A 22,964-nucleotide genomic window follows, 5' to 3' on the forward strand; every position below is an offset into this window, starting at 1 on the left:
TTAGTGAAATAAAATAACTTTTCAATGAGATTCTTATCTATCATCATGTTCACTTGTTTAAGAAGAAACGGGGCTATGGTTAACCAATGCATGTACACACACCGTGCTCTGGATCAGACTAGGAGAACATATAACTTACCTGTGTCTACCAAGAAAACACCATAGTTGTTATGTAGGTCGGAGTTGTCTGGGCAGTTTTCTATCCCATTCAAATACATTTCGTTTGCCTCAGCAAATCGTTTCTGTGAGAGGATGGAATAAGATAATACTTTGATGATCCTCTAATGGGGGAAATTGTGTTTGTCACAGCATAGGACACAATAAAAATTTAAATAAATAAATAATGAGAATAAACATTCAATTAAAAGGCACAGCTCTAGAGCCTACTTATTAATATATATATTTATATTCTTATATCAGTTATTTTAAATATATACGTTTACTATAACTGAAATGAGCACAGGACCTCCAATGTACAGACTGGCACACCACAAGCCTAACAAATGTATAGCACATGTTTAGAGCAACATGTACATAGAGGAAACTGTTTTCTGAATGTTTTACCTGCTCAGCATATAGAGATGCCAAACTGGAGTAAGCATCAGCAAAATGTGGACCATAGTGGATGGATTCTTTCAACAGTGTCTCAGCTTCTTTCTCCTTTCCTTGGGACCTTGAACACATCATCACCATCAGTAGAGTGCATAACATGGCTGTTCTTTGTCTGCTCATTCACTTTGTTCTATTCTGGTCAAATGAAATGTAATTCGATGAGAAGAATGCAGTGACAGATGAGCCCACAAGGTAATCAGGCAAAGTTTATCTTTCTTTCCCTGATTTTTAACTTGGGAGTCTCTTTGGAAACCACTGCAAACAATATTCACTTTAACACTGTTTATTTGTAATTACACTTCATAAACAATATGAAGTGTAATTATACTTACAGCTACATGTTCATGTGGCACATACAAACACGGGTACTGCAGTAGAGGATTGATGATTTGGTTGCTGTGTTCATTTCCACAGCATAGACCTTTCAGCTTCTATTATTAGTGTCACTTTTTAGTAGAGCCAGAGCAGCTCCTACTCACCATGATGTGCAACCTCCAAACAAACAAAGCAGTGAAGCTCTGTGCAAAGAGATTGTCAGTGTACAGAACCACAGACAGGAGTCAGGACAGCTCCAGCAGCATGGACAGGCATTGGGGGGGGGCTTACAGAGTCAGCTGTGCCCACCCTGTATGGTAAGCTACTTGGGTTTTGTCTTTTTTGTTTTTTCATTCGGATTGGGCAGTTTTTTCAAAAATTGCTTTTTCAAACCGACAATTAGTAAAGGTTTTGAGAACAAAATGTGTGCTCTCGACTTTCGACAGTAAAGTTAACCCATAAATATGATTTGGTTCAGTAAGTTGAGAATTTATTGTTCACCATGACAATGTTTACAATCTGGATGCTCTTCAAAATCATTGCTCGTAATTATATTGATTTCAAACTTTTCTTTTGTTTGGGGATTTTGAGATTGTTTTTCCCCCTTAATACTGTAGGAGTGATCACGGGACCACTTTTCAATTTTAAATAAAAAAGATGTTTATTCTGAAAAAATAAACCGTCAAAAACTGGGATGCCCCCCTAACACAATGTGTTCCAAATTATTATACCAATTGGATTTAAGTGTCATAAAGATTAAGTGTTTTTGTTGTGCTATGAAATTTATGGATGGTATAGTGCGTCAGGACTCTTTGAATCGCTATAATTAATTTCAGAGAGCTGGTTGATCAGTTTGTCTGGTGAGCTCAACTAAAGGAAATCTACTTAAGAAGGATGTTCCACATTATTAAGCAGGCCACAGGTTTCAAGCAATATGGGAAAGAGAAAGGATCACTGCTGACAAAAATCATCAGATAGTGTAGTGCTTTAGGACAAGGTATGAAAACATTAGATATCTAATGAAAACTGAAGTGTTACCATACTGTGAAGTGATATGTGGCTGATTCAGAACAATGATGGGTTTGTACAGATAAAGGCATAATGAGGAAGATCTCTGTTAGATAAATTCATGGGATTAAGAGAGCAGCTCATACATTCAGAGTTTCTGAAGGTGTGAAAATGACCTTAGCAAAGTATATGGACTTTCTGCAACTTTTCAGGATATGTATATTGATAATACTTTTGCCTCATTTCAACAAATCTCTGAGAAGTTCGATATCCCACGCCACCAATTTTTTAAATACTTGCAAGTACACAGCTTTGTCCGCTCTACCTATTCAAATTTTCCCAACCTTCCCGGGGATTCACCTTTAGATAGTTTTCTAAAACCTACTGCCAAATTGAAAGGGGCCATATCTTTTATTTAGAATCAAATTACGCTTCTACGCCCTCAATCTCTGAACTCCTTTAAATCACATTGGGAGGAAGACCTTGGACAGGCCATTTCAGAGGATCTCTGGACACAAATTCTGTCATTAGTGCATAAATCATCTATTTGTGCCAGACATAATCTCATTCAATGCAAACTTGTATATGGCACCTATTATACTAAAGCACGGCTAGCCAAGTTTTACACCAATGTTTCTGCTGCCTGTGATAGATGCCAGCGTTCTCCAGCCAATCTGATCCACGCTATTTGGTTTTGTCCTCTGCTTTCCAACTATTGGTCCAAAGTTTTTGCTATCCTGTTGGACATTTTTGACAAGAAATTGCAGCTTGACCCATTGACTGCTTTGTTTGGAGTTGCACCTCCACAGTCCAGCCTGTCCTCCTTTCAGAAATCTTTAGCATTTCTGACCTTTTTGGCAAGGAGAGTGATTATAATAAAATGGAAGTTGCCTCAACCTCCATCATATATCCACTGGCTTCGAGATATGTTGTATTTCATTAAACTTGAGAAAATTCGGTTTACTTTAAGAGGCTCTTCTACGAGAATTTTGGATTTGTGGAGCCCCCTGTTAAGAACCCTTACAAAGATTCATTTCTCTAATGTCCCTGAATGATGAGGTGGTACTTATGTAGCTGATGTTTATCATTTTTACCTATGTCTCTTTTTCTTCTATCTTCCTTCTCTAGTTTGACTGATATACTGACTGTAGTATCCCCTGGCACCAGTATTTTTTATTTATTTTTTTCTTATTTATTTATTTTTTTAATTAGTATTATTAATGTATCTGTTTCTATTTACTCTGATCTGATCCACTTAATGTATTTCATGTCTGTATATATGTGGGTATGTTTGGGTTTGTTCTAGCCCTGTTAGGTTGGTAGGTTAAAGGTACATTGTTAACTGTGTAACTATTATACTGCCTTCACATTGTACCTCACGCTAAAAAGCATAAATAAAGTTTTGAAAAAAAAAAAAAAAGAGTCGTACGCAAAATCATCTTCATGCATTACAACGCACCATCTCATGCTGCAAGGAATACCGCTGTGTCACTGGCTGCTATGGGCATAAAGGGGAGAAACTCAAGGTGTGTCACCATCCTTCTCTGACCTCTGACCCTATTGAGAACCTTTGGAGTTTTCTCAAGCAGAAGATCTGAGGGTGGAATGCAGTTCATATCAAACAGCAGCTCTGGTTAGGGTATTCTGACACCGTGCAAATAAATTCAAACAGAAACTTTCCACAAACTCACAAGTTCAATGGATGCAAAAATTGTGCTGGTGATATCAAACAAGGGGTCATATGTTAACATGTAACTCTGTCCGTTAAGATGTGTTTGATTGAAATAGCTTTTGATTTTAGTACATGTGACCACTTAATGCTGTACATTCAAAGAATGACTGTTTACAGTTCTTTATAATCCATAAAAAGTTTAGAAAATCTGCTGTGGATAATAATTAGGAACAGTGCATTTTGAGTTTTTTAGTTTTTGAAAAAAATACTGTTCTCATGGGGAACTTTGTTCAGTAAAATTTGATTTATACTGTAATAGTTAATAACTTGAAAATTATACTGACCATCATTTGAATTGACCATTTAAGAAAATCTGAGAAAATATCACTTGCATAATAATTTGGAACAAAGTGTGATTTGTTCCTACAGCAAGCCCTAGTTCTGTCTATATCTGCATGTCTCTTCTCCACCTGTATGAATATACCCACCATGCATTTCACCACCATTTGCTCCTGCATGGACACCAGGCAGCAGCTTAAAGAAAGCTGATGTATTCCATGTTATCGGGCCAGTCAATTTAAGGATGCTTATTCACCCGCCCTCCCTCCAAAAAATGACAAATGCAGACATCATAATCAATCAATGAAATCCCCCTCGGAATACCTGGACCAAACTTCAAATTTGGATGTTTGCTGCTAGTATTTGGCATTCATCAACAATGGCTATGAGTCTGTTTGGATTCATAGCCAGAAGTGAGAAAGTGAATTTTACCACAGTGTAAAACTGAGCACTTATGAAGTGACATCATGTACTCTTTGGGTCACTGCATATGAGCTATGTAAATGTAAGCTGTGCAATACTATTCATTGAATGGAAATTAAACTCAGTGCAGCTATAATCACTTGCTGGCAGAGTGGTGTGGGTCATGGGGCAAAGGGCATCTTGTCTTGTTCAGCTTGCAGCCAAATTTGCTGATGATGTTCCAAAATTACTATCACATCACACAACCTATTGATCCTATGAGCTGATCTTCAGATTCAAAATGGTATTGCATTTGGAGTAATAGCTCTAATGCACTCAACAGAAATGCAGCATGCAAGACTTTCAAAATATGATTTTTCTGTGGTTGTCCCATTCCACACCCAAAACCCGCCTCCACCAACCTCCCCCTCAGATGTTGTTTATTGTGATCTCTGTTGTGATTAAATCTTACTTGAGAAGATTTCCCAGGTTAAAAAGAGCCCGGTTATGATGAGGGTTTATCTCCAAGGCTTTCCTGTAGTAACGCTCTGCCTCATCTGGGCTGCCAGTCAGAGTTCCCAGATTGTTCATGGCACTGGCGTGACGGGGATATAACCTGTGAGCCAAGGAGTGGAGTTTTGGACTTAGACTTTTTTAAGAAAAATTGCCTTTATCAGAAAATCCTGAACAAACTTTCCTCAATAAATTTGAAAAAACATTTTGTGGTGCTTCTCTCTGTAGTGTATACAACAATGGCTCATCAACAAAAAGACACAGCTGTAACAAAAGGTGATCACACAACAAGGTTTTATTTTCCCAAACAGTAATTTATTGAAATAAGAAGGAACAGGAGGCAAAAAAAAAAAAAGTTCTTTATCCAACACCCTGCAAAGTTGTGTTCAGACCAGTCAGTAGTGTGTAGGATTCCTGAACAACCACAAGAATATTGCAAAGGTTGTTCAGGGATGTAGAACGCAGGATTGAAAAATTACACAGAAAGATTACTTCTGTAACTAAAGCTCCATTTGCTACCCTGCTGCTACAAAAGCAGCAGAGATGAACAAGGTAGAAAACAAATGACACATAAATGCTTTGAATTCAATCAAACACAGAGCTTCTGTTTTAGCTTTGTACCTTACAATCTAACTTCATGTGGCCTCACATACATGTCAGTTACATTTTTTTATTTTGCAAAGCATGTTCAGGCTCCAAGGAGATCAAAGGCATAGCATAACTTTAGATCACATTTGTCTGATGGATTGCAGTTTGTTAATGGTAATGACAAATCTTCCTCATCCAATAAAGATATTTATGAGGTACCAAAAGGTTCTGTGCTTGGTTTGTTTTTTGTTTTTTTAAATGATGCAGTAATAATCTATTTTTACCTGTCACTTTTTAAAATGAGAATACTTCAATTGCATTCAATTTTCATTTGGGTTCTTCTAGCAGGGGTGTCAAACTCCAGTCCTCGAGGGCCGCTGTCCTGCAGTTTTTTGATGTGCCACAGGTACAAAACACAGGAATGAAATCCTTACTTACCTCCTCCTTGTGTAGATCAGTTAGGGTTAGGTCATTTCTTGCTAATGACCTATTATTCTATTCAGGTGTGGTGCAGCAGAGGCACATCTAAAAGTTGCAGGACACTGGCCCTTGAGGATTGACACCCCTGTTCTACAGCAAGGCACCTGATGACCACATTCACTTGCTTTCAGCAAATAAAGCCAATATTTCATCAAACATTGTCATTAGTAGGACTCTGGAGAACTTGACTGCATTTAGGAGGTGATTCAGCTATTGGATTCAGGTGCGTTGGGCCAGGGAGACGTCCAAGAGTTGCAGGACACCGGCCCTTGAGGACCAGGAGTGCCCACCCCTGAGCTAGAGCGATTTTGACGTGTTTGAAGTGAGACGTTTGACATCTTGCTCTAGATGTGTGTCCAACTTGAAGAGTTGGATGACTTTTGGAGTCGCAAAACGGGTTCAGTCTGAACACAGCATTTCAATATAGATTTAGTGGAAATTTTGTTTAATTAGCCGTGCATGAAAACAATCACTGACAATTGTTATTTGCTGAGGTGTATTTTTGAACAGACTGAGTACAAAAGATTAAACTCATAGTTTACAATTGTACCTACAGCAGGGTTTCCTCCAGTGTATTGTAAGATTGGCGACCTCCCAGTCGGTTTTATTTGAAATAGGTTTTTTGTACAAAATTAACCTCAGACTGCCTGCCTGGTTTCACTGCTGCGCACTCCTCTGCTGTGACGGAATCGCTGCTGAAAGATGAGCTTGTAGTTGATGAATTGAATAGTTGATGAAATGCAGTGCACCAATCACCTCGTTGGCTTGCAACCTGTCGCAGCTGCATCTCTGAAGTTCACCTCAGCATGGTTGGTGCCTGCCACCTGCCACTCAAACTGTACAATTTGTAAGGTATTCTTGCAGAGCAGGTTCACCTGTATCAGCAATTAAATTACACCGTGCAGACTTGTTTTTTTGGAGAATACTTTACCAAGGTAGGGATCAAATTTAAAAGCCACATCGCTTGCTCTGTTGTGCAACCAGGCAGTGTAAATAAAATACAAAAAAATAGTCACATTTTGGACGTGGGCGTTGAGCATGCATTGCAGAGCAAATGATATAACTTTGTAAACAAAGAATTAATGTGTGGCACATGCATTTACATCTCAACACGCTTGCTGAGTATGTATTCGTAATTGGGTAGCATACTGTCTTTTTACTTCCTCAAACTACAGCATATAAAATTTCCTCTTTAAAGGACTAATAAAATGACCAAATGCATTGAAATGGTTGTTTCATACTTGGTTATTCAACTAAAATGTGAAGTACGTTGTGTTTTATTTTGAAACTTTAGCTTTTATTTTGGTAGTATAACCTTGAGATAAAGTAAATTTAACTCCATAGAAACAGAGGAACAACAGTACAAAGGTACAGCAAACATTACATCTGTTGATTTCAGTGTAATTTTAAGCGCCTGGCTGACGTACATTGAAGGCATGTTAGTTTATTTCATTAAAGATGTTTGTTAATTTGTTAAAGATGAATTAAAGTACAGTTAAGTTTAATTGTATTATTGTGAGAAGCAAAACTCCAGTTGCAATGCCTTCAACTTGTTGCCAACCGATTTATATTAAACTTCAGAAGGAGAGACCGTTTTTGCAGCAGGTCTTCATTTAGATTTGTTTCAATTTGTTTAGAATGACAGAAGTCACTAAAGTAAACAGACTGTATACATTTAAGAGCAAAAAGGTTTGATAATTCCATTTAATTTTTCGTTATAGCTTTCACGGTGTGTTCAAACCAAAATCATTCTGAAGATAATAAAGAAGTGTTTATGAACCATCAGTGCGAGTGATAATGCTGTACCTCTACCTCTGCTCTAATCCAGTCAAACTGATCCTAGCTTTTGGGTATGCAGCAGACCTTTAATACATGAGCGCCTACACGAACAGCCTGCTGACAATATGAAGAGTGGAGATAAGAAAAACTTAAGTAATGAATCCCGGCAATGAAAACAAACAAAGCCTTGTTATTACAAACTCTCCAATCACAAAATGGAAAACTTGTGCCACATAAATTTAATCTCCCTGTTTTGTCTCTCCAATCCAGCAAAGCTGTGCAGTACAGTGGCTCCAGTTTGTCATGCAAGATAGGTTAAATGTTGTAAATGGCCCTGAGCAGAATTTATTTAGTGGCTCCTCTTCCTGTTAAGGACATCAGCACCACTAACACAGTCTCAAAATAGATTTAGAAACAGTTTTAGTTTCACTAAATCTCATTAAATCTCCCCCAGTTTAAAAGCTGTTTAATTGCCCGAGCTTAGAAGCAGCTCCGATCAATGTAATTTACTGGTATATATTTTTGAACATAGATCTAACATAAAAATCATCCTCATAGCATCAGATTGTAGCAACAAAGCAAAATATGAAGAATCTTATACTTAAATGTTAAGCAATTTAAAATATTTAGTCCCTGAGAAAAGCATTAAATGAAATTAACAGCAAAGTCATTCTCTGTAAACAAATGTTAAAAGGGTTAGGGTTAGGGTTAGCTCTTTGTTCTGTGTTCAAATGTCCCTTGCAGCTCTAGGGGGCCTTAAGCAGTTGCTGAGTTCATTTATGCTTTAGGATGGCTCTAAATATGACAAGCATTACATAGTGTCTTTAGATTCACTGGCTGATCCACTTGCTTTATCACAATACATTAAACAAAATTCATTTTAAGTGTATTTTTTGTTTGTTGTTTTTAAGACTCTTCAGTTGTATTTATATATTGCCAATAATGTAATATTTTTACATTTCCTGTCAAAATGATTTCATACAAAAACATGGTGGGCCACTGGTGGACCACGTCAGCGCTTCAACCACCAGGCTTAGTGACTTTTCTGTGGGAAACACTTTATGGTAACAACATTCTAACTATGAAGATTGTTTTTCGCACTTTTCCAATTTAACCTTGCCAGCTCCTTAAATTTTTTAATTTAAATGTTAATTTTAAGTATTTTAATATATCTATACTCAAATCATTTAATCTAATTCAACAACATTGTCATTCTCAATGAACAAATGTTAAAATTCCAGTTGTATGGCCTGTGTTAAAATGTTAGCAATCAGCTACTCAGTTCATTTAAGCCTTGCATTGTCTGTAAATGGAACCAGCAATACTTGGTGTTTTAAAGCTTAAAGGTTTGACTGAAAGCTTAAATAGAATATAACAAACATAAAAGGAAAATTGTATTTCTTTGTTGTTTATAAGACACTAATTATTGCCAACAAGGTCTTCCAGTTACATCAGTTTTCTGTCAACAGGCTTCGCAAGTTAGCAATATTAAACTGCTACCTAAAGTAGACTGTGGTTCTCATAGCCAGAGGGAAAATGAGAACCCAGAATATACACTAATGAATGCTGTGAGAAAATCACTCGTTGCTCAGCAGAAATGCATAATTTTACTGAATTGAAAAGCAGGAAATAGAAGAAACAGAAATAGTGAGCATTTCACTCACTATATGGACAAATTGACCAATTTTGTTCTTATTTAGGTAAGCTGTGAAAAGTTCCTAACTAATAACAGTGTTCAAGGATACATGTGATGTGCTACAAGTTTGTGCCATCACACACTATTTTCAGAGCCAACTCAAAAGGTAAATAAAAAATAAAATAAAAATAGTCTAGTACAGTGGACGATAGACCGTACTCAACTCAAACTTTGGCAAAAATGTGGAGTCACTACTCTTATAATCTGTTTACCTTTGGCTTTACAATTGTAATGAAATAATTAATAATAAATAATTGTCACTATGGTAACAAGCTATATAGAAGTTTAAAAAAATGTGCCTTTGCTGAGAGTGTTGCTGAAACTTATTAAAAAGTTCTTTTTCAATAAAAAAAAGAACAATGTTCTTTTAAACTTAGTTTAAAATGAAACTTTTAAAGTTTCGTATAAAAGTTTGATTAATACGAAATAGCCTACATTCCAGCTTAACGGAATAATTCAGTTCACACAGAGTCTCACCTGAGGGCACTGTTGTAATGGTAAATAGCTTCTTCATGTCGAGCATTGTCTTTTAGAAAGTTGGCATAGTTGTAGTGGACTTTGGCATTGTGAGGCAGAGTCTTGAAACCAGAGCTGAAATGGCAGAAGAAAGATCTATTAAAAGAATTGTTCGAATAAAGATTATAATTCTGTGTCTTTTAGTTGAGTATGATGTTTTTGTGAAATAATGCAGCTTTAAACAACGACAATGCTCAACAATGTACTTGTGATCGGTATCCCCGACGGATTTTATGGATGCTTTGCTGCAGAACTTAATTTGCCTGGACAGCCAACCGGACAGCCAGACCGAGGCCATCGAACCCTCCATGTCAAACCCGCAGACAGGGGTACTGCATGTAAACAACCGTTTATTTGCTGTGACTTGAGTTCAAGATGTAATGCTACACTTAGCTATCAAAACAATTGTGTTTAAAAATAATAATAGAAAAACAGACCTGAGGTGGAAGGTTTCTCAAGGTGAGTTTCAGAACTTTTGTTTTTGAACACTGTTATTTTATGATACATAGTATGCCCCTCTCTTTGGGCTGCCATCTTATGGTGGTGGAGGGGTTTGAGTGTCCCAATGATCGTAGGAGCTATGCTGTCTGGGGCTTTATGCCCCTGGTAGAGTCACCCAAGGAAGACAGGTCCAAGGTGAGGGACCAGACAAAGCGCAGCCTGAAGACCCTGATGATGAGAAATAACACTGGACTTGGTGTTCCCTCATCCAGACGGCGGTTACCGGGGCCCCACACTGGAGCCAGTCCGGGAGGGGGGGGTGGATGATGGCAAGCGCCTGGTGGCCGGGCTTTTACCCATGGAGCACGGCCGGGCTCAATCCAAAAAGTATGCATGCGTACCCTCTCCCTTTGGCCCACCATCTGTGAGAGGGGCCAAAGGGGATAGGTGCATGTGTGGTAGGTGGTGGCCAATGGAGGGAGCCCTGGTGGTTCAATCCTCAGTTGCAGAAGCTGGCTCTTGGGACGTGGAATGTCATCCCTCTGGTGGGGAAGGAGCCAGAGCTAGTGTGTGAGGTTGAGAGGTTCTGGCTAGAATTAGTCAGTCTCACCTCGAAGCATGGCTCTGGTTCTGGAATCAGTCTCGTTGAGAAAGGCTGGACATACTTCCACTCTGGAGTTGCCCAGAGTGAGAGGCGTCGGGCAGGAGTGGGCATACTTATTGCTCCCCATCTTGGTGTCTGTACGTTGGGGCTTATCCCGATGAATGAGAAATGTTGTTGGACTTCTGTGCTTGTCACGGACTGTCCATAACGAACACCATGTTCAGGCATAGGAGTGTCCATATGCGCACTTGGCCCCAGGACACCCTCGGTCGCAGCGCGATAATCGATTTTGTCATCGTTTCATCGGATCTGCGGCCGTATGTCTTGGACACTTGGATGAAGAGGGGTGCTGCCCACTGACCACTACCTGGTGGTGAGTTGGCTCCGGTGGAGGATGCCAGTCAGACCTGGCAGGCCCAAATGTGTTGTGAGGGTCTGCTGGGAACATCTGGCGGAATCCCCTGTGAGGTGGAGCTTTAACTCCCATTTCTGGCAAAACTTTGATCACGTTCCAAGGGAGGTGGGGGACATTGATAGCCTCAAGGTTGTCGGTTCCTGTCGTTGTGGCAACCCTCGAACCCACTGGTGGATACCTTCAGTGAGGGATGCTGTCAGGCTGAAGAAGGAGTCCCATCAAGCCTTTTTGGCCTGTGGAACTCAAGAAGCAGCTGATGGGTACCGGCAGGCGAAGCGGCATGCGGCTTGGGTGGTTGCTGAGGTAAAAACTCGGGCGTGGGAGGAGTTTGGAGAGGCCATGGAGAAAGACTTCCCCTTTGAGGTGATTCTGGTCCACCATCCGGTATCTCAGGTCTGCTGCTAACCTCAACTCGGGACAGTTAGCAGAACATTTCGAAGACCTCCTCAATCCCACCAACAAGCCTTCCATTGAGGAAGTTGAGCCTGGGGACTCTGGGTTGGGTTGTCCAATTTCTGGGGATGAGGTCGCCAAGCCAATTAAAAAGCTCCTAGGGGGTAGGGCCTGTGGGGGTGGATGAGATTTGACCAGAGTTCTTTAAGGCTCTGGATGTTGTAGGGTTGTGTTGGCTGATGCGACTCTGCAATATCGCATCGACATCGGGGGCAGTTCCCCGGGATTGACAGATTGGGGTGGTTTTGAGGGTTCACACTCTTAAGCCTCCCTGGCAAGGTCTATTCAGAGGTCCTGGAGAGGAGGGTCCGTCGAATAGTCGAACCTCGGATTCAGGAAGAGCAGTGTGGTTTTTGTCCTGGTTGTGGAACACAGGACCATCTCTACACTCTCAGCAGGGTCCTGGAGGGTGCATGGGAGTTCCCCCAACCCATCTACATGTGTTTTGTGGACTTGGCGAAGGCATTTGATCGTGTCCCTTGTGGTGGGTTCTCCGGAAGTATGGGGCCCTTTGATACGGGCCCAGCCCAGTCATATGGACTGAGCGGTTCACAGCGAAGCGGCCAGGATGAGGATCAATGCCTCCAAATTCGAGGCCATGGTCTTGAGCCAGAAAAGGGTAGAGTGCCTTCTCTGGATCGGGGGCGTGGTGTCCTGCCTCAAGTGGAGGAGTTTAAGTGTCTCGGGATCTTGTTCACGAATGAGGGAAGAAAGGAGAGGAAGATCGACAAGCAGATTGGTACAGCGTGTGCTGTACCAGTCCGTCATGGTGAAGAGAGAGCTGAGCCAAATACGAAGCTCTCGATTTACCGGTCGATCTACGTTCCCACCCTTGGGTCATGACCGAAAGAACGAGCTCTCGGATACAAGCGGCCAAAATTGTTTCCTCCGTAGGGTGGCTGGGCTCTCCCTTAAAGATAGGGTGAGAAGGTCAGTCATCCGGGAGGGACTCAGAGTAGAGCTGCTGCTCCTCCACATCGAGAGGAGCCAGTTGAGGTGGCTCGGGCATCTGGTCAGGATGTCTCCTGGACGCCTCCCTGGTGAGGTGTTTTGGGCACGTCCCACTGGGAGGAGGCCCCGTGTCCTGGGAAAACCCAGGACACGGGACGCTTTTGCCAGTGCAATTCAAGTATAATTTCCTTTTATTGTGTTTGTAATTTACAAATAGCCCTAAAATGTTAGTGCGCACAACACTAGTAATAAAGAACTTTTGTAATTTCCATGTATTTTCTATCACTGGAGGGCTTAGAATCCATACTTTTAAAACAAATTAGTTAGATTACGCACAGTAATCACACTACGCACTGTAGTGTGACTACAGTGGCTTACCGAAATCACTTTGTGATTCTGGTCAGGATTGTAGTATGACTACAGTGACTTGGATTTGAAATAGCAATGCGTTAGATTACTCGTTACTAAAAAAAGTGAAAAAGAATGACTGACGTCAATACAGCCATTTTTGTGTGAAGAAACTGTACCTATTATAAATCACAGAGACGGAGAGACACACTCACCGAAAGAGAGCTTCCCTGGAGAGCCAGACTGTGTTCTGTTGGGCAGTTTTCCAGGAGAAGAACAGGATCAGCAGGAAAATGAAGACTCTGAGGAGTGTGGTTCCCCAGCGGCCTGCAACTGAAAAGAGTCGGCCTAGACCAGCAGCCACAAGGATACAATACCCCATACTGCAGAAGAAAAGGACAAAGGAAACAAGAAGTCAGGTAAGTTTCAGGATAACATTGTTTAACATTGGTTGCTATGATTGAAGATATTAGTCTTCAAATTTTGAAAACTGCTGATTTCACTGAAGACCCTCCAACAGTTCAGGAGGCTTTGCATGTCGATACAACACTTCCAGTAATCCCTGAATTGAGCAATGGTTGCTTTCTGGGATGAGCTGATAATGCTGTGTTTAGTTGGCAATAATTTTAAGGCTTTTTGGCAAATTATCTCTTTCATAAGTTTAGATGTGTCCCTGGTTCAAAGCACCTTAATAAAATTGCTGAATTATCTCTTTGGTGCAGTCAAGTTCTCTAAAGTCCTGCTAATGATCTGAAAATTTGACTTGAGTGTGTTAATTTTACATCTTCATTTATATTCTTTTTAAACAGATCAGGGAAGAGCTTGTTTTTGTACACACTGTTTATATCACAGGTGTCAAACTCCAGTCCTCAAGGGCCACTCTCCTGTAGTTTTTAGATGTGCCACATAAGACTGGAATGAAATGGCTTCATTACCTCCTCCTTGTGTAGATCAGTTCTCCAGAGCCTTAATGGCCTAATTATTCTCTTCAGGTGGTGCAGCAGAGGCACATTTAAAGGTTGCAGGACATCTGCCCTCGAGGACTGGACTTTGAGACCCCTGATTTACTTATATTTGTTTCTGATAGACAATAAAGGACAGTTATAAAAGATATAACACACTCACCTGGGCATGTATAGAACTCTCTCAGCCACAACAAATCCCACTCTGAAGAAAAGATTACTGGCAGGAATGAAGGGAAATACAAGAAAACAAATTCCAACCAACACCTCATTTTTCTCCTGCCTCTATGGATGAAAAAAAGAGGACAAACAGAGAGAGAGAAAAAAAAAATCAACATAACTAGAACAGCACTCAGTTGTAAGGAAAATGTAATAGAGCTTCAAAACCCCATTCAGTCAAGGTCATTTATTTATTAGGTTTATTTGATAGGAACAGACACACATTAATATAGACAAACTGAATAAAACCGGAGTCCCATGCTTGTTTCATGGTCCTTACAGTCTGCACTGTCCCTTTTTGCAGACAGTTTCAATTAAGTCTTTTGCTCAGACGAACACTGAGGTATTTATATTCAAATTCAATTAAATTCAAACATACTTTATTGATTCCAAAGGGAAATTAAATATTCTTGTAAATTCAACCACCTCCAATTCTTCTGCCATGGTGGAAGTATGGTTTGATCTAACCCCGTTTCTCCTGAAATCTACAATCGTCTCCTTTGTTTTGTTCACATTCAAGATGAGATAATCGCTCTCACGCCATGTCACGAAGCAGTCCACCAGCTCTCTCAGCTTCTTGTCCATCTTTGATACATCAGATGACTATGGAGTCAAATGAGAATCTCTGGCGAGGAAAATACTCTGACTTTTGCCAGAAGTCTGGAATATACACAGTGAAAAGGAATGGTGAAAGTACAGTCCAAAGTAATGCTCCTGTGCTGCTGACTATCTGGTTAGACACACAGACCTTCAGCCTCAAAAACTATGCTCCGTTTGTCAGGTTGTCCTTGTTCCAGGTGATTGCTGAGGCCTCCTCTAGTGTCTTTCACCTGAGTCTCTCCAGGAGCTTCACGATGAGAGATGTCAGGACAACAGGTCTATAGTCAATGACTGATAGGGGAGTTTTCTTTGTAATTGGAACAATACAAGATATCTCCCACATCAGTGAAACTTGGTGGATACCTGGCATATCAACAAATTTGTGGTGGATTTGGCCACTCACTGGTGGAATGAAATTGATCTTGGAGAAGTTGCTAGTTCCGGCCCGGTGGAATTGACCACACTAATTTGGAAGTTTGGAATTAACAGAGATATACTGGTTGAGATTCTAAATTTTAAGTCTGCTCAGTCTAAAGAAAACTTGTTTATTCTGAATCTGGCTCTTCAAGGAGTTACTCTTGTAATACCACCTTTATCTGAGACTGTTTTGGGAGAACAGACCGCAACAAGACACAGACTAATCTGAAAACACGTCATAGCTACAGACAAACTCCCTCACCTCACTATTTTTGCTGGTGTTCTGTTTATCTGGTCTGCTCATAAATTCGTCCTACCTTGTAGTAATGTGCATGCACACATAGATGCTATGTCACATACTCAGCAGATTTCTTACAGATACATCCTACCTGTGGAAGTATTGTTTCATGTGTTTTATTTCATCGACGATTACGGTAAGTTTGATTTAATTTATTCTGTGCCTGACTTTCATTAAGCTAATGAAAGTCAGGCTTCATTACTTCATGTTTCTGCTTTACATGACAGGAAGCTTGTAAATGGCTTCAGTTTTCTTTCTGCAGAGTCATTACTACTATAAGCAAGTCATTGTTTGGCAGTTGATCAGGACTAAATACTGTTTTGTGGGCTATTTTGTCCATATATTCAAAAAATATTTTAGTTTAATTACACTCTTTTTTTATTATTAAACTTTGCTAAATAGAATACTATGTGGGATTGAAGCTGCGTAATAGCAGTATAATATTCGTGTATATTAATCATATCCCATCATTTTAGTGACCTGCGCAGTTCGATGGACACATTGTGACTGTACTGCATCTGATGACAGATATCCATTGTATTAATACACAAAAAACATCAGTGGTGATCTGTGTTTAATTTAATTCCAATAAAAATGTGTTTCCCCTGTCTGATACTGTTTTATTCTTACAAACACCTCTGTATTTAGAATACTTTTTAAAAGGAATACTAGTAAAAAGATTAGTGCATAGATTTATAGCTTTTCATTTTAAAGAGGTAGAATATTCATTTAAAGGAAAGTGATCTTCTTGTGGTTTTGTCATATGTATAAATTGTTCCAATGCTAAGCTAAGCTAAGTATAACTCCTAAGCTTCTACTTCAGTCCCGTCACTCCAATAATGTTATCCAGTATGTTTAACATTAACAACCCGCTACAGTTTCCTATTAAAAACATGAGGGTAGCAGTTTTAGCTATCTATTCATGCTGCAGTAGGATAATTTGATGAGGTAGCACTGATAGAACACTGGCTCGTTCTATCAGGCTCGTTATATTTTTTTGAATGTTGCTATTTGTGCTCGTTTCTCCTGATGCGTCGTTTCTTGCCCTGACTTTCTGTCAAGTTTATTGTTACATTTAGAAATTGTGAAGTACTCATTACTTTAGGGCCTAGACAAATTGCAGTTGGGAATGAGTAGTGTAAAGTAACAAGAAAGTTGGACTAAGGCACCTCTTGTCAACAACTTGTTACAATCTGGCTCTTACCTTTAGTGAGAAGAGGCAGTGCAAGCAGAGAGCAATCATCACTGAAGCAAGCAGTATGGTGGCCACGTTGCGGACATCACCCACAGATTCCACAAGGGGAATGCTGCCCACCTGCCAGTCATAGCACAGCACAATGGGAGCCAGCAGCAGCCAGGCATTAAAGGACAGCAGGTATGAGTAGGTGAGAAACCTGCCGGTAGAGGACATGGCGTTAATTATTTGGTGAGGACACACAGCTATGAGACAAAAGAGATGTGTAAGAAGAAATGGAAAAAAGTTTATTACCCAACTACTCAACAATTCAAATCAATTAATATATGAACTGGAGATTTAATTTACAATTAGATTCCCCTGGTTAAATACAGTTAGGGCCAGAAATATTTGGACAGTGACACAAGTTTTGTCATTTTAGCTGTTGACAAAAATATGTTCAGAAATACAATTTATATATAATATGGGCTGAAAGTGCACACTCCCAGCTGCAATATGAGAGTTTCCACATCCAAATCGGAGAAAGGTTTAGGAATCATAGCTCTGTAATGCAGAGCCTCCTCTTTTTCAAGGGACCAAAAGTAATTGGACAATGGACTCCAAAGGCTGCAAGTAACTCAAAAGGCCTTTCCCTCGTTAACCTGTAATCAAGTAAGTAGTTAAAAGGTCTGGGGTTGTTTCCAGGTGTGTGGTTTTGCATTTGGAAGCTGTTACTGTGACCAGACAACATGCGGTCAAAGGAGCTCTCAATTGACGTGAAGCAGAACATCCTGAGGCTGAAAAAAAGAAAAAATCCATCAGAGAGATAGCAGACATGCTTGGAGTAGCAAAATCAACAGTCTGGTACATTCTGAGGAAAAAGGAATTGACTGGTGAGCTTGGGAACTCAAAAAGGCCTGGGCGTCCACGGAAGACAACGGTGGTGGATGATCGCCGCATACTTTCCTTTGGTGAAGAAGAACCCGTTCACAACATCAACTGAGGTCCAGAACACTCTCAGAGAAGTAGGTGTATCTGTCTCTAAGTCAACAGTAAAGAGAAGACTCCATGAAAGCAAATACAAAGGGTTCACATGTAGATGCAAACCATTCATCAATTCCAAAAATAGACAGGCCAGAGTTAAATTTGCCCAAAAACACCTCAAGAAGCCAGCCCAGTTCTGGAAAAGTATTCTATGGACAGATGAGACAAAGATCAACCTGTACCAGAATGATGGGAAGAAAAAAGTTTGGAGAAGAAAGGGAACGGCACATGATCCAAGGCACACCACATCCTCTGTAAAACATGGTGGAGGCAACGTGATGGCATGGGCATGCATGGCTTTCAATGGCACTGGGTCACTTGTGTTTATTGATGACATAACAGCAGACAAGAGTAGCCGGATGAATTCTGAAGTGTACCGGGATATACTGTCAGCCCAGATTCAGCCAAATGCTGCAAAGTTGATCGGACGGCGCTTCACAGTACAGATGGATAATGACCCCAAGCATACAGCCAAAGCTACCCAGGAGTTCATGAGAGCAAAAAGGTGGAATATTCTGCAATGGCCAAGTCAATCACCAGATCTCAACCCAATTGAGCATGCATTTCACTTGCTCAAATCCAGACTTCAGACGGAAAGACCCACTAACAAGCAAGACCTGAAGGCTGCGGCTGTAAAGGCCTGACAAAGCATTAAGAAGGAGGAAACCCAGCGTTTGGTGATGTCCATGGGTTCCAGACTTAAGGCAGTGATTGCCTCCAAAGGATTCGCAACAAAATATTGAGAAAAAACTTTTTTGTTTGGGTTATGTTTATATGTCCAATTACTTTTGAGCTCCTAAAATGTGGAGTGTTTGTAAACAAATGTGTACAATTCCTACATTTTCTATCACATATTTTTGTTCAACCCTTTAAATTAAACGTTACAATCTGCACTTGAATTCTGTTATAGAGGTTTCATTTCAAATCCAATGCGGTGGCATGCAGAGCGCAACTCACAAATATTGTGTTACTGTCCAAATATTTCTGGCCCTAACTGTACATCTACTCACATAAACTAATTTGAATCAGAATCAAAATTCATTCTAATGTCACTGTGCAAGAAAAACAAAAGTAACTCTCAAAGGCAAGTCAAATAAATAAATAAGTATATTTCAATAAAAATAAAACATATAGCAGAAACACACAAACAACTCAGATGTTATGAAAAAATAAATAATTTTTTTGATGGATTTGCTCTGATCAGGGTAACAACAGTTCTTGGGTAGAAACTGTTTTTAATCTGTTTGTCCTTGACTTTATTGCTCTGAAACAGCTCCCTGAGGGCAGGAGTTTGAAGAGGAGGTGTCTAGGCTGTGAGGGGTCCTTGATGATACTGCAGCCTCTCTGGAGGGAGCGGGTCCTGTACATCTCCTCCAGAGATGAAAGAGGACAGCCAATCAGTCTCTGGGCGGTGTGTAAGACCCTTACACACCGCTGCTACCTCTGGAGCTGCTACCTCTCTGCCGCAGTGCAGCTAGAGAATCATGGTGAGATGCCGTGACTCAACACCGACTCCATAGACCAATAGAAGGTCACCAAGAGCTCAGCTCTTAGGTGGGTCTTCCTCCAAATCCTCATGTTGTAGGTGCCCAGAACCTGAAATTTGGCACCATGTCCACCCTCTCCCGATTTATAATGATGGATTGAATGTCTGGTTTACACCTCCTAAAGTTGACAATCGGTTCCTTCAACTTTCGATCAATACAATTTATGTGGTCTACCACTTTGTGGCTGAGTTTCTGTCGTTCCCAAACACTTCCATCTTCTCATAATACAGCTGACAATTGACTGTGGAATATTTATGAATGAGGAAATTTCACAACTGGATTTGTTGCACAGGTAGCATCCTATCACAGATCCACCCTGGAATTCATTGAGCTCCTGAGAGCTACCCATTCTTTCAGAAAGTTTTGTAAAAACAGTCTGAACGCACACATGCTGAGGGGTGGGGGCTGCACGGTGGTAGAGGGACCAGTTGCTCTGTCTGTTTTAGATAAACAGCCATGTTTTTTAAGGGGTCATGCATTTTATAAAACCAAGTGAATTAAAAAGAAAAAGTCATCTGAATACAGTCAAGCTATTTTATTATAGTTTGTGAGAGTGTGGGCTAAAACCTGGTAAGCAGATGAGGTGAAAAGGAGGCAGGGTTGTCCTGTTCTGAAAAAAGAGGCATGGATCCTCCCATGAGCCATAGCCGAACTGACATTATCATCACCACCTGAAGGACAGACAGATTGCATTTTAAGAACAATCCCAAGGTCTGGGATATAATACATACAATATAGCGATGTGCATTAAAAAAAGACTAAAAGCAATAGTCAGGGGCGTATCTACTAGGAGGCAGAGAGTGGCAGTTGCCACCCTAGCTGAGAGCCTTACCACTCCTGTTGCCACACCAGCTGGCGACGATAAATTCAATGAAAAGTAATGGCAAATCGAATATTAAGCACACAAAACTCTTTTTTTCAGATAACATTGAATGCAACACAATGTAACCTGACACCTACTGCTAAGTAGCGGGAACTGCAAGAGAAGGACAGAGCGCGCGGCAACAGCATTGATTGTTGTCCATTGAGTCAGGAATATCGGTGGTCAGGAAAATACCACAATCACGCTAATGTGATACACCGTAAAGTGCGAGATTTGAATCATCACTTAAATTGTAATAAGTGATGATTGACCTTCTCACCCTATCTATACCCTATCTATAGTAAAAAAAAAATTAATAAAATGTTTACGAGTATAATCAAGCTCCGCTCCACTCCCTGACCCAACTTAACCATTTCTTATCAGTGGATAAAAAATACATATAATAGACATTACAATTTTCCCCTACTGTGTAATTGATTTCAGTGTATAGTCAGTCATAGAATTATTCAAAGCTTATGGGAGCTTAAGGTGTATTTGGTCTTCTAAATACATCCATATTGAATTACCTTATTTTCTAGACTATAATTCGCACCAGCTATAAAATGCATAAGAAGAAAACATAAATATAAAAGTTGCATCGAAGTATAAGTCGCATTTTTGAGGGAAATTTATTTGATAAAATCCAACACCAAGAACAGACATGTCATCTTGAAAGGCAATAAAAACAGAATAGAGGCAACAACAGGCTGAATAATTGTACAGTATGCTATCATTACATGACAAACAACGAACTGAGGACGTGCCTGGTATGTTACCATAACATATTAAGAGTTATTCAGACAACTATAGCATAATTAACATGCTAACAAGTTTACCAAACCATCCGTTTCTCTCCAAATCACTAAATCGAATGAAATCATATTTGGTGTCGCTTGTAAACAACTCTTCTAACTTCGAAGGTAGAATAACACTAGCCTAGAGCGCCCTCTTGCGGTTTAGTGTGAAAATAACGTGATATAATATAATGACGTGTTAATTTCCACACATAAGTGCTCGAGTATAAATCGCCCCCCCACTGCCAAGCTATGAAAAAAACTGTGACTTAAATAGTCCAGAATATATGGTATATAACTAATAGAGAGTAAGTGTTTCAGAATTACTACAATTTAGAGTAGTTTGTACCCTTAAAATTTCGCTGCACTTGAGAAATTGGTGTTTCGTTTTATGTAAATCTGTGAGATTTAAATTTATTGTTGAATTGTTTTCATTTGGCCCTTTGATAATGTCACAGCTTGTGGTGATGGTGTTCACTGAGGTGGATGGTATTTGTTTTAGAACAACGACAGGACATAATTGCACAAAGGAATGTTCATTGTATAATGTCATGATTTTGAGAATTTGTAATAAAAAGACATAGTTTGGTTTGCCACCTTATCATGGTTTGAGTGTCGCAGTGATCCAAGGAGCTTTGCTGTCTGGGGCTTTATGCCCTTGGTTCGGTCACCTAAGGCAGACAGGTCCTGGCTGAGGAACCAGACTAAGCGCAGCCTGAAGACTCCTCATGAAGAATTCAAACAATGCACTTAGTGTTCCCTCGCCCACCATCTGTAAGAGGGGCCAAAGGTGTCGGATGCAGTGTGTTATGGGTGGTGGCCGAGGGAGCGGTCCGATCCTTGGTTACATAAGCTGGCTCTTGGGACATGGAATGTCATCTCTCTGGTGGGGTAGGAACTGAAGCTGGTGTGTGAGGTTCAGAGGTTCTGGCAAGAAATAGTCGGTCTCACCTCGACGCATGGCTGTTTCTGGAACCAGTCTTCTTGGACATAGGGCCTGCACATACATCCACTCTGGAGTTGCCCACAGTCAGAAGCGCCAGAAAGGATTCTTGTTGCCCACCATCTCAGTACCTGTATGTTGGGGTTTACCCTGGTGTACAAGAGGATAGCCTCCCTCCACCTTCGGGTGGGAGTATGGGTTCTGATTGTTGTTTGTGTTTATGGGCTGAACAGCAATTCAGATTACCTGCCATTCCTGGAGTCCTTGGAGGGGGTACTGGAGAGTGCCCCCCTTGGGGACTCCCTTGTTCTGCTGGGGGACTTGAATGCTCACGTGGGCAATGATCATGAGAACTGGAGGGGAATGGTTGGGAGGAACGCTCCCCCCAATCTGAACTCAAGTGGTGTTCTGTTGTGGACTTCTGAGGTCGTCGCGGATAGTCCATAACGAACACCATGTTCAGGCATAAGGGTGTCCGTGTGTACATGGCACCAGGACATCCTAGGACGCAGTTCGATAATTAACTTAGTGATCGTCTCATCGGATCTGTGGCCATATGTTTTGGACACTCGGGTGAAGAGGAGTGCGGATCTGCCCACTGACCACTAGCTGGTGGTGAGTTGGCTCCGGTGGTGTGGGAGGATGCCGGTCAGAACTGGCAAGCCCAAATGTGTCGTGAGGGTCTGGTGGGAACGTGGGGCGGAATCCCCTGTGAGGTGGAGCTTTAACTCCTATCTCCGGCAGAAGTTTGAACACGTTCCGGGGGAGGTGGGAACATTGAGTCTGAGTGGACCATGTTTCGTACCTCCATTGTAGGGGTGTCTTACCGGAGCTGTGACCGCAAGGTTGTTGATACCTGTCGTGGCGACAACCCTTGAACCCATTGGTGGACACCTTCGGTGAGCGATGCTGCCAGACTGAAGGAGGAGTCATATCGGGCCTTTTTGGCCTGCGAGACTCTGGAAGCAGCTG

The 22,964-nt window shown here is 40.8% G+C and overlaps 1 protein-coding gene across 1 annotated transcript in view; it reads right to left on the bottom strand.

Annotated features, from left to right (window-relative positions):
• The window catches only part of tmtc1 (transmembrane O-mannosyltransferase targeting cadherins 1), a 79,155-nt gene that overhangs the window by 14,154 nt on the left and 42,037 nt on the right, over window positions 1–22,964 (bottom strand). Inside the window, exons 6-13 of the mRNA XM_055024224.1 lie at window positions 19,961–20,064; window positions 16,833–17,022; window positions 14,258–14,379; window positions 13,348–13,515; window positions 9,882–9,995; window positions 4,821–4,964; window positions 565–673; window positions 140–242 (exon numbers count right to left, since the gene is read on the bottom strand). Of these exons, the coding sequence (XP_054880199.1) occupies window positions 140–242; window positions 565–673; window positions 4,821–4,964; window positions 9,882–9,995; window positions 13,348–13,515; window positions 14,258–14,379; window positions 16,833–17,022; window positions 19,961–20,064 (1,054 nt within the window). The remainder of the gene's footprint in view (window positions 1–139; window positions 243–564; window positions 674–4,820; window positions 4,965–9,881; window positions 9,996–13,347; window positions 13,516–14,257; window positions 14,380–16,832; window positions 17,023–19,960; window positions 20,065–22,964) is intronic.

Source organism: Poeciliopsis prolifica, unplaced genomic scaffold (assembly GCF_027474105.1).
Source record: "Poeciliopsis prolifica strain line A6 unplaced genomic scaffold, Auburn_PproV2 SCAFFOLD117, whole genome shotgun sequence".
Lineage (NCBI taxonomy): Eukaryota > Metazoa > Chordata > Actinopteri > Cyprinodontiformes > Poeciliidae > Poeciliopsis > Poeciliopsis prolifica.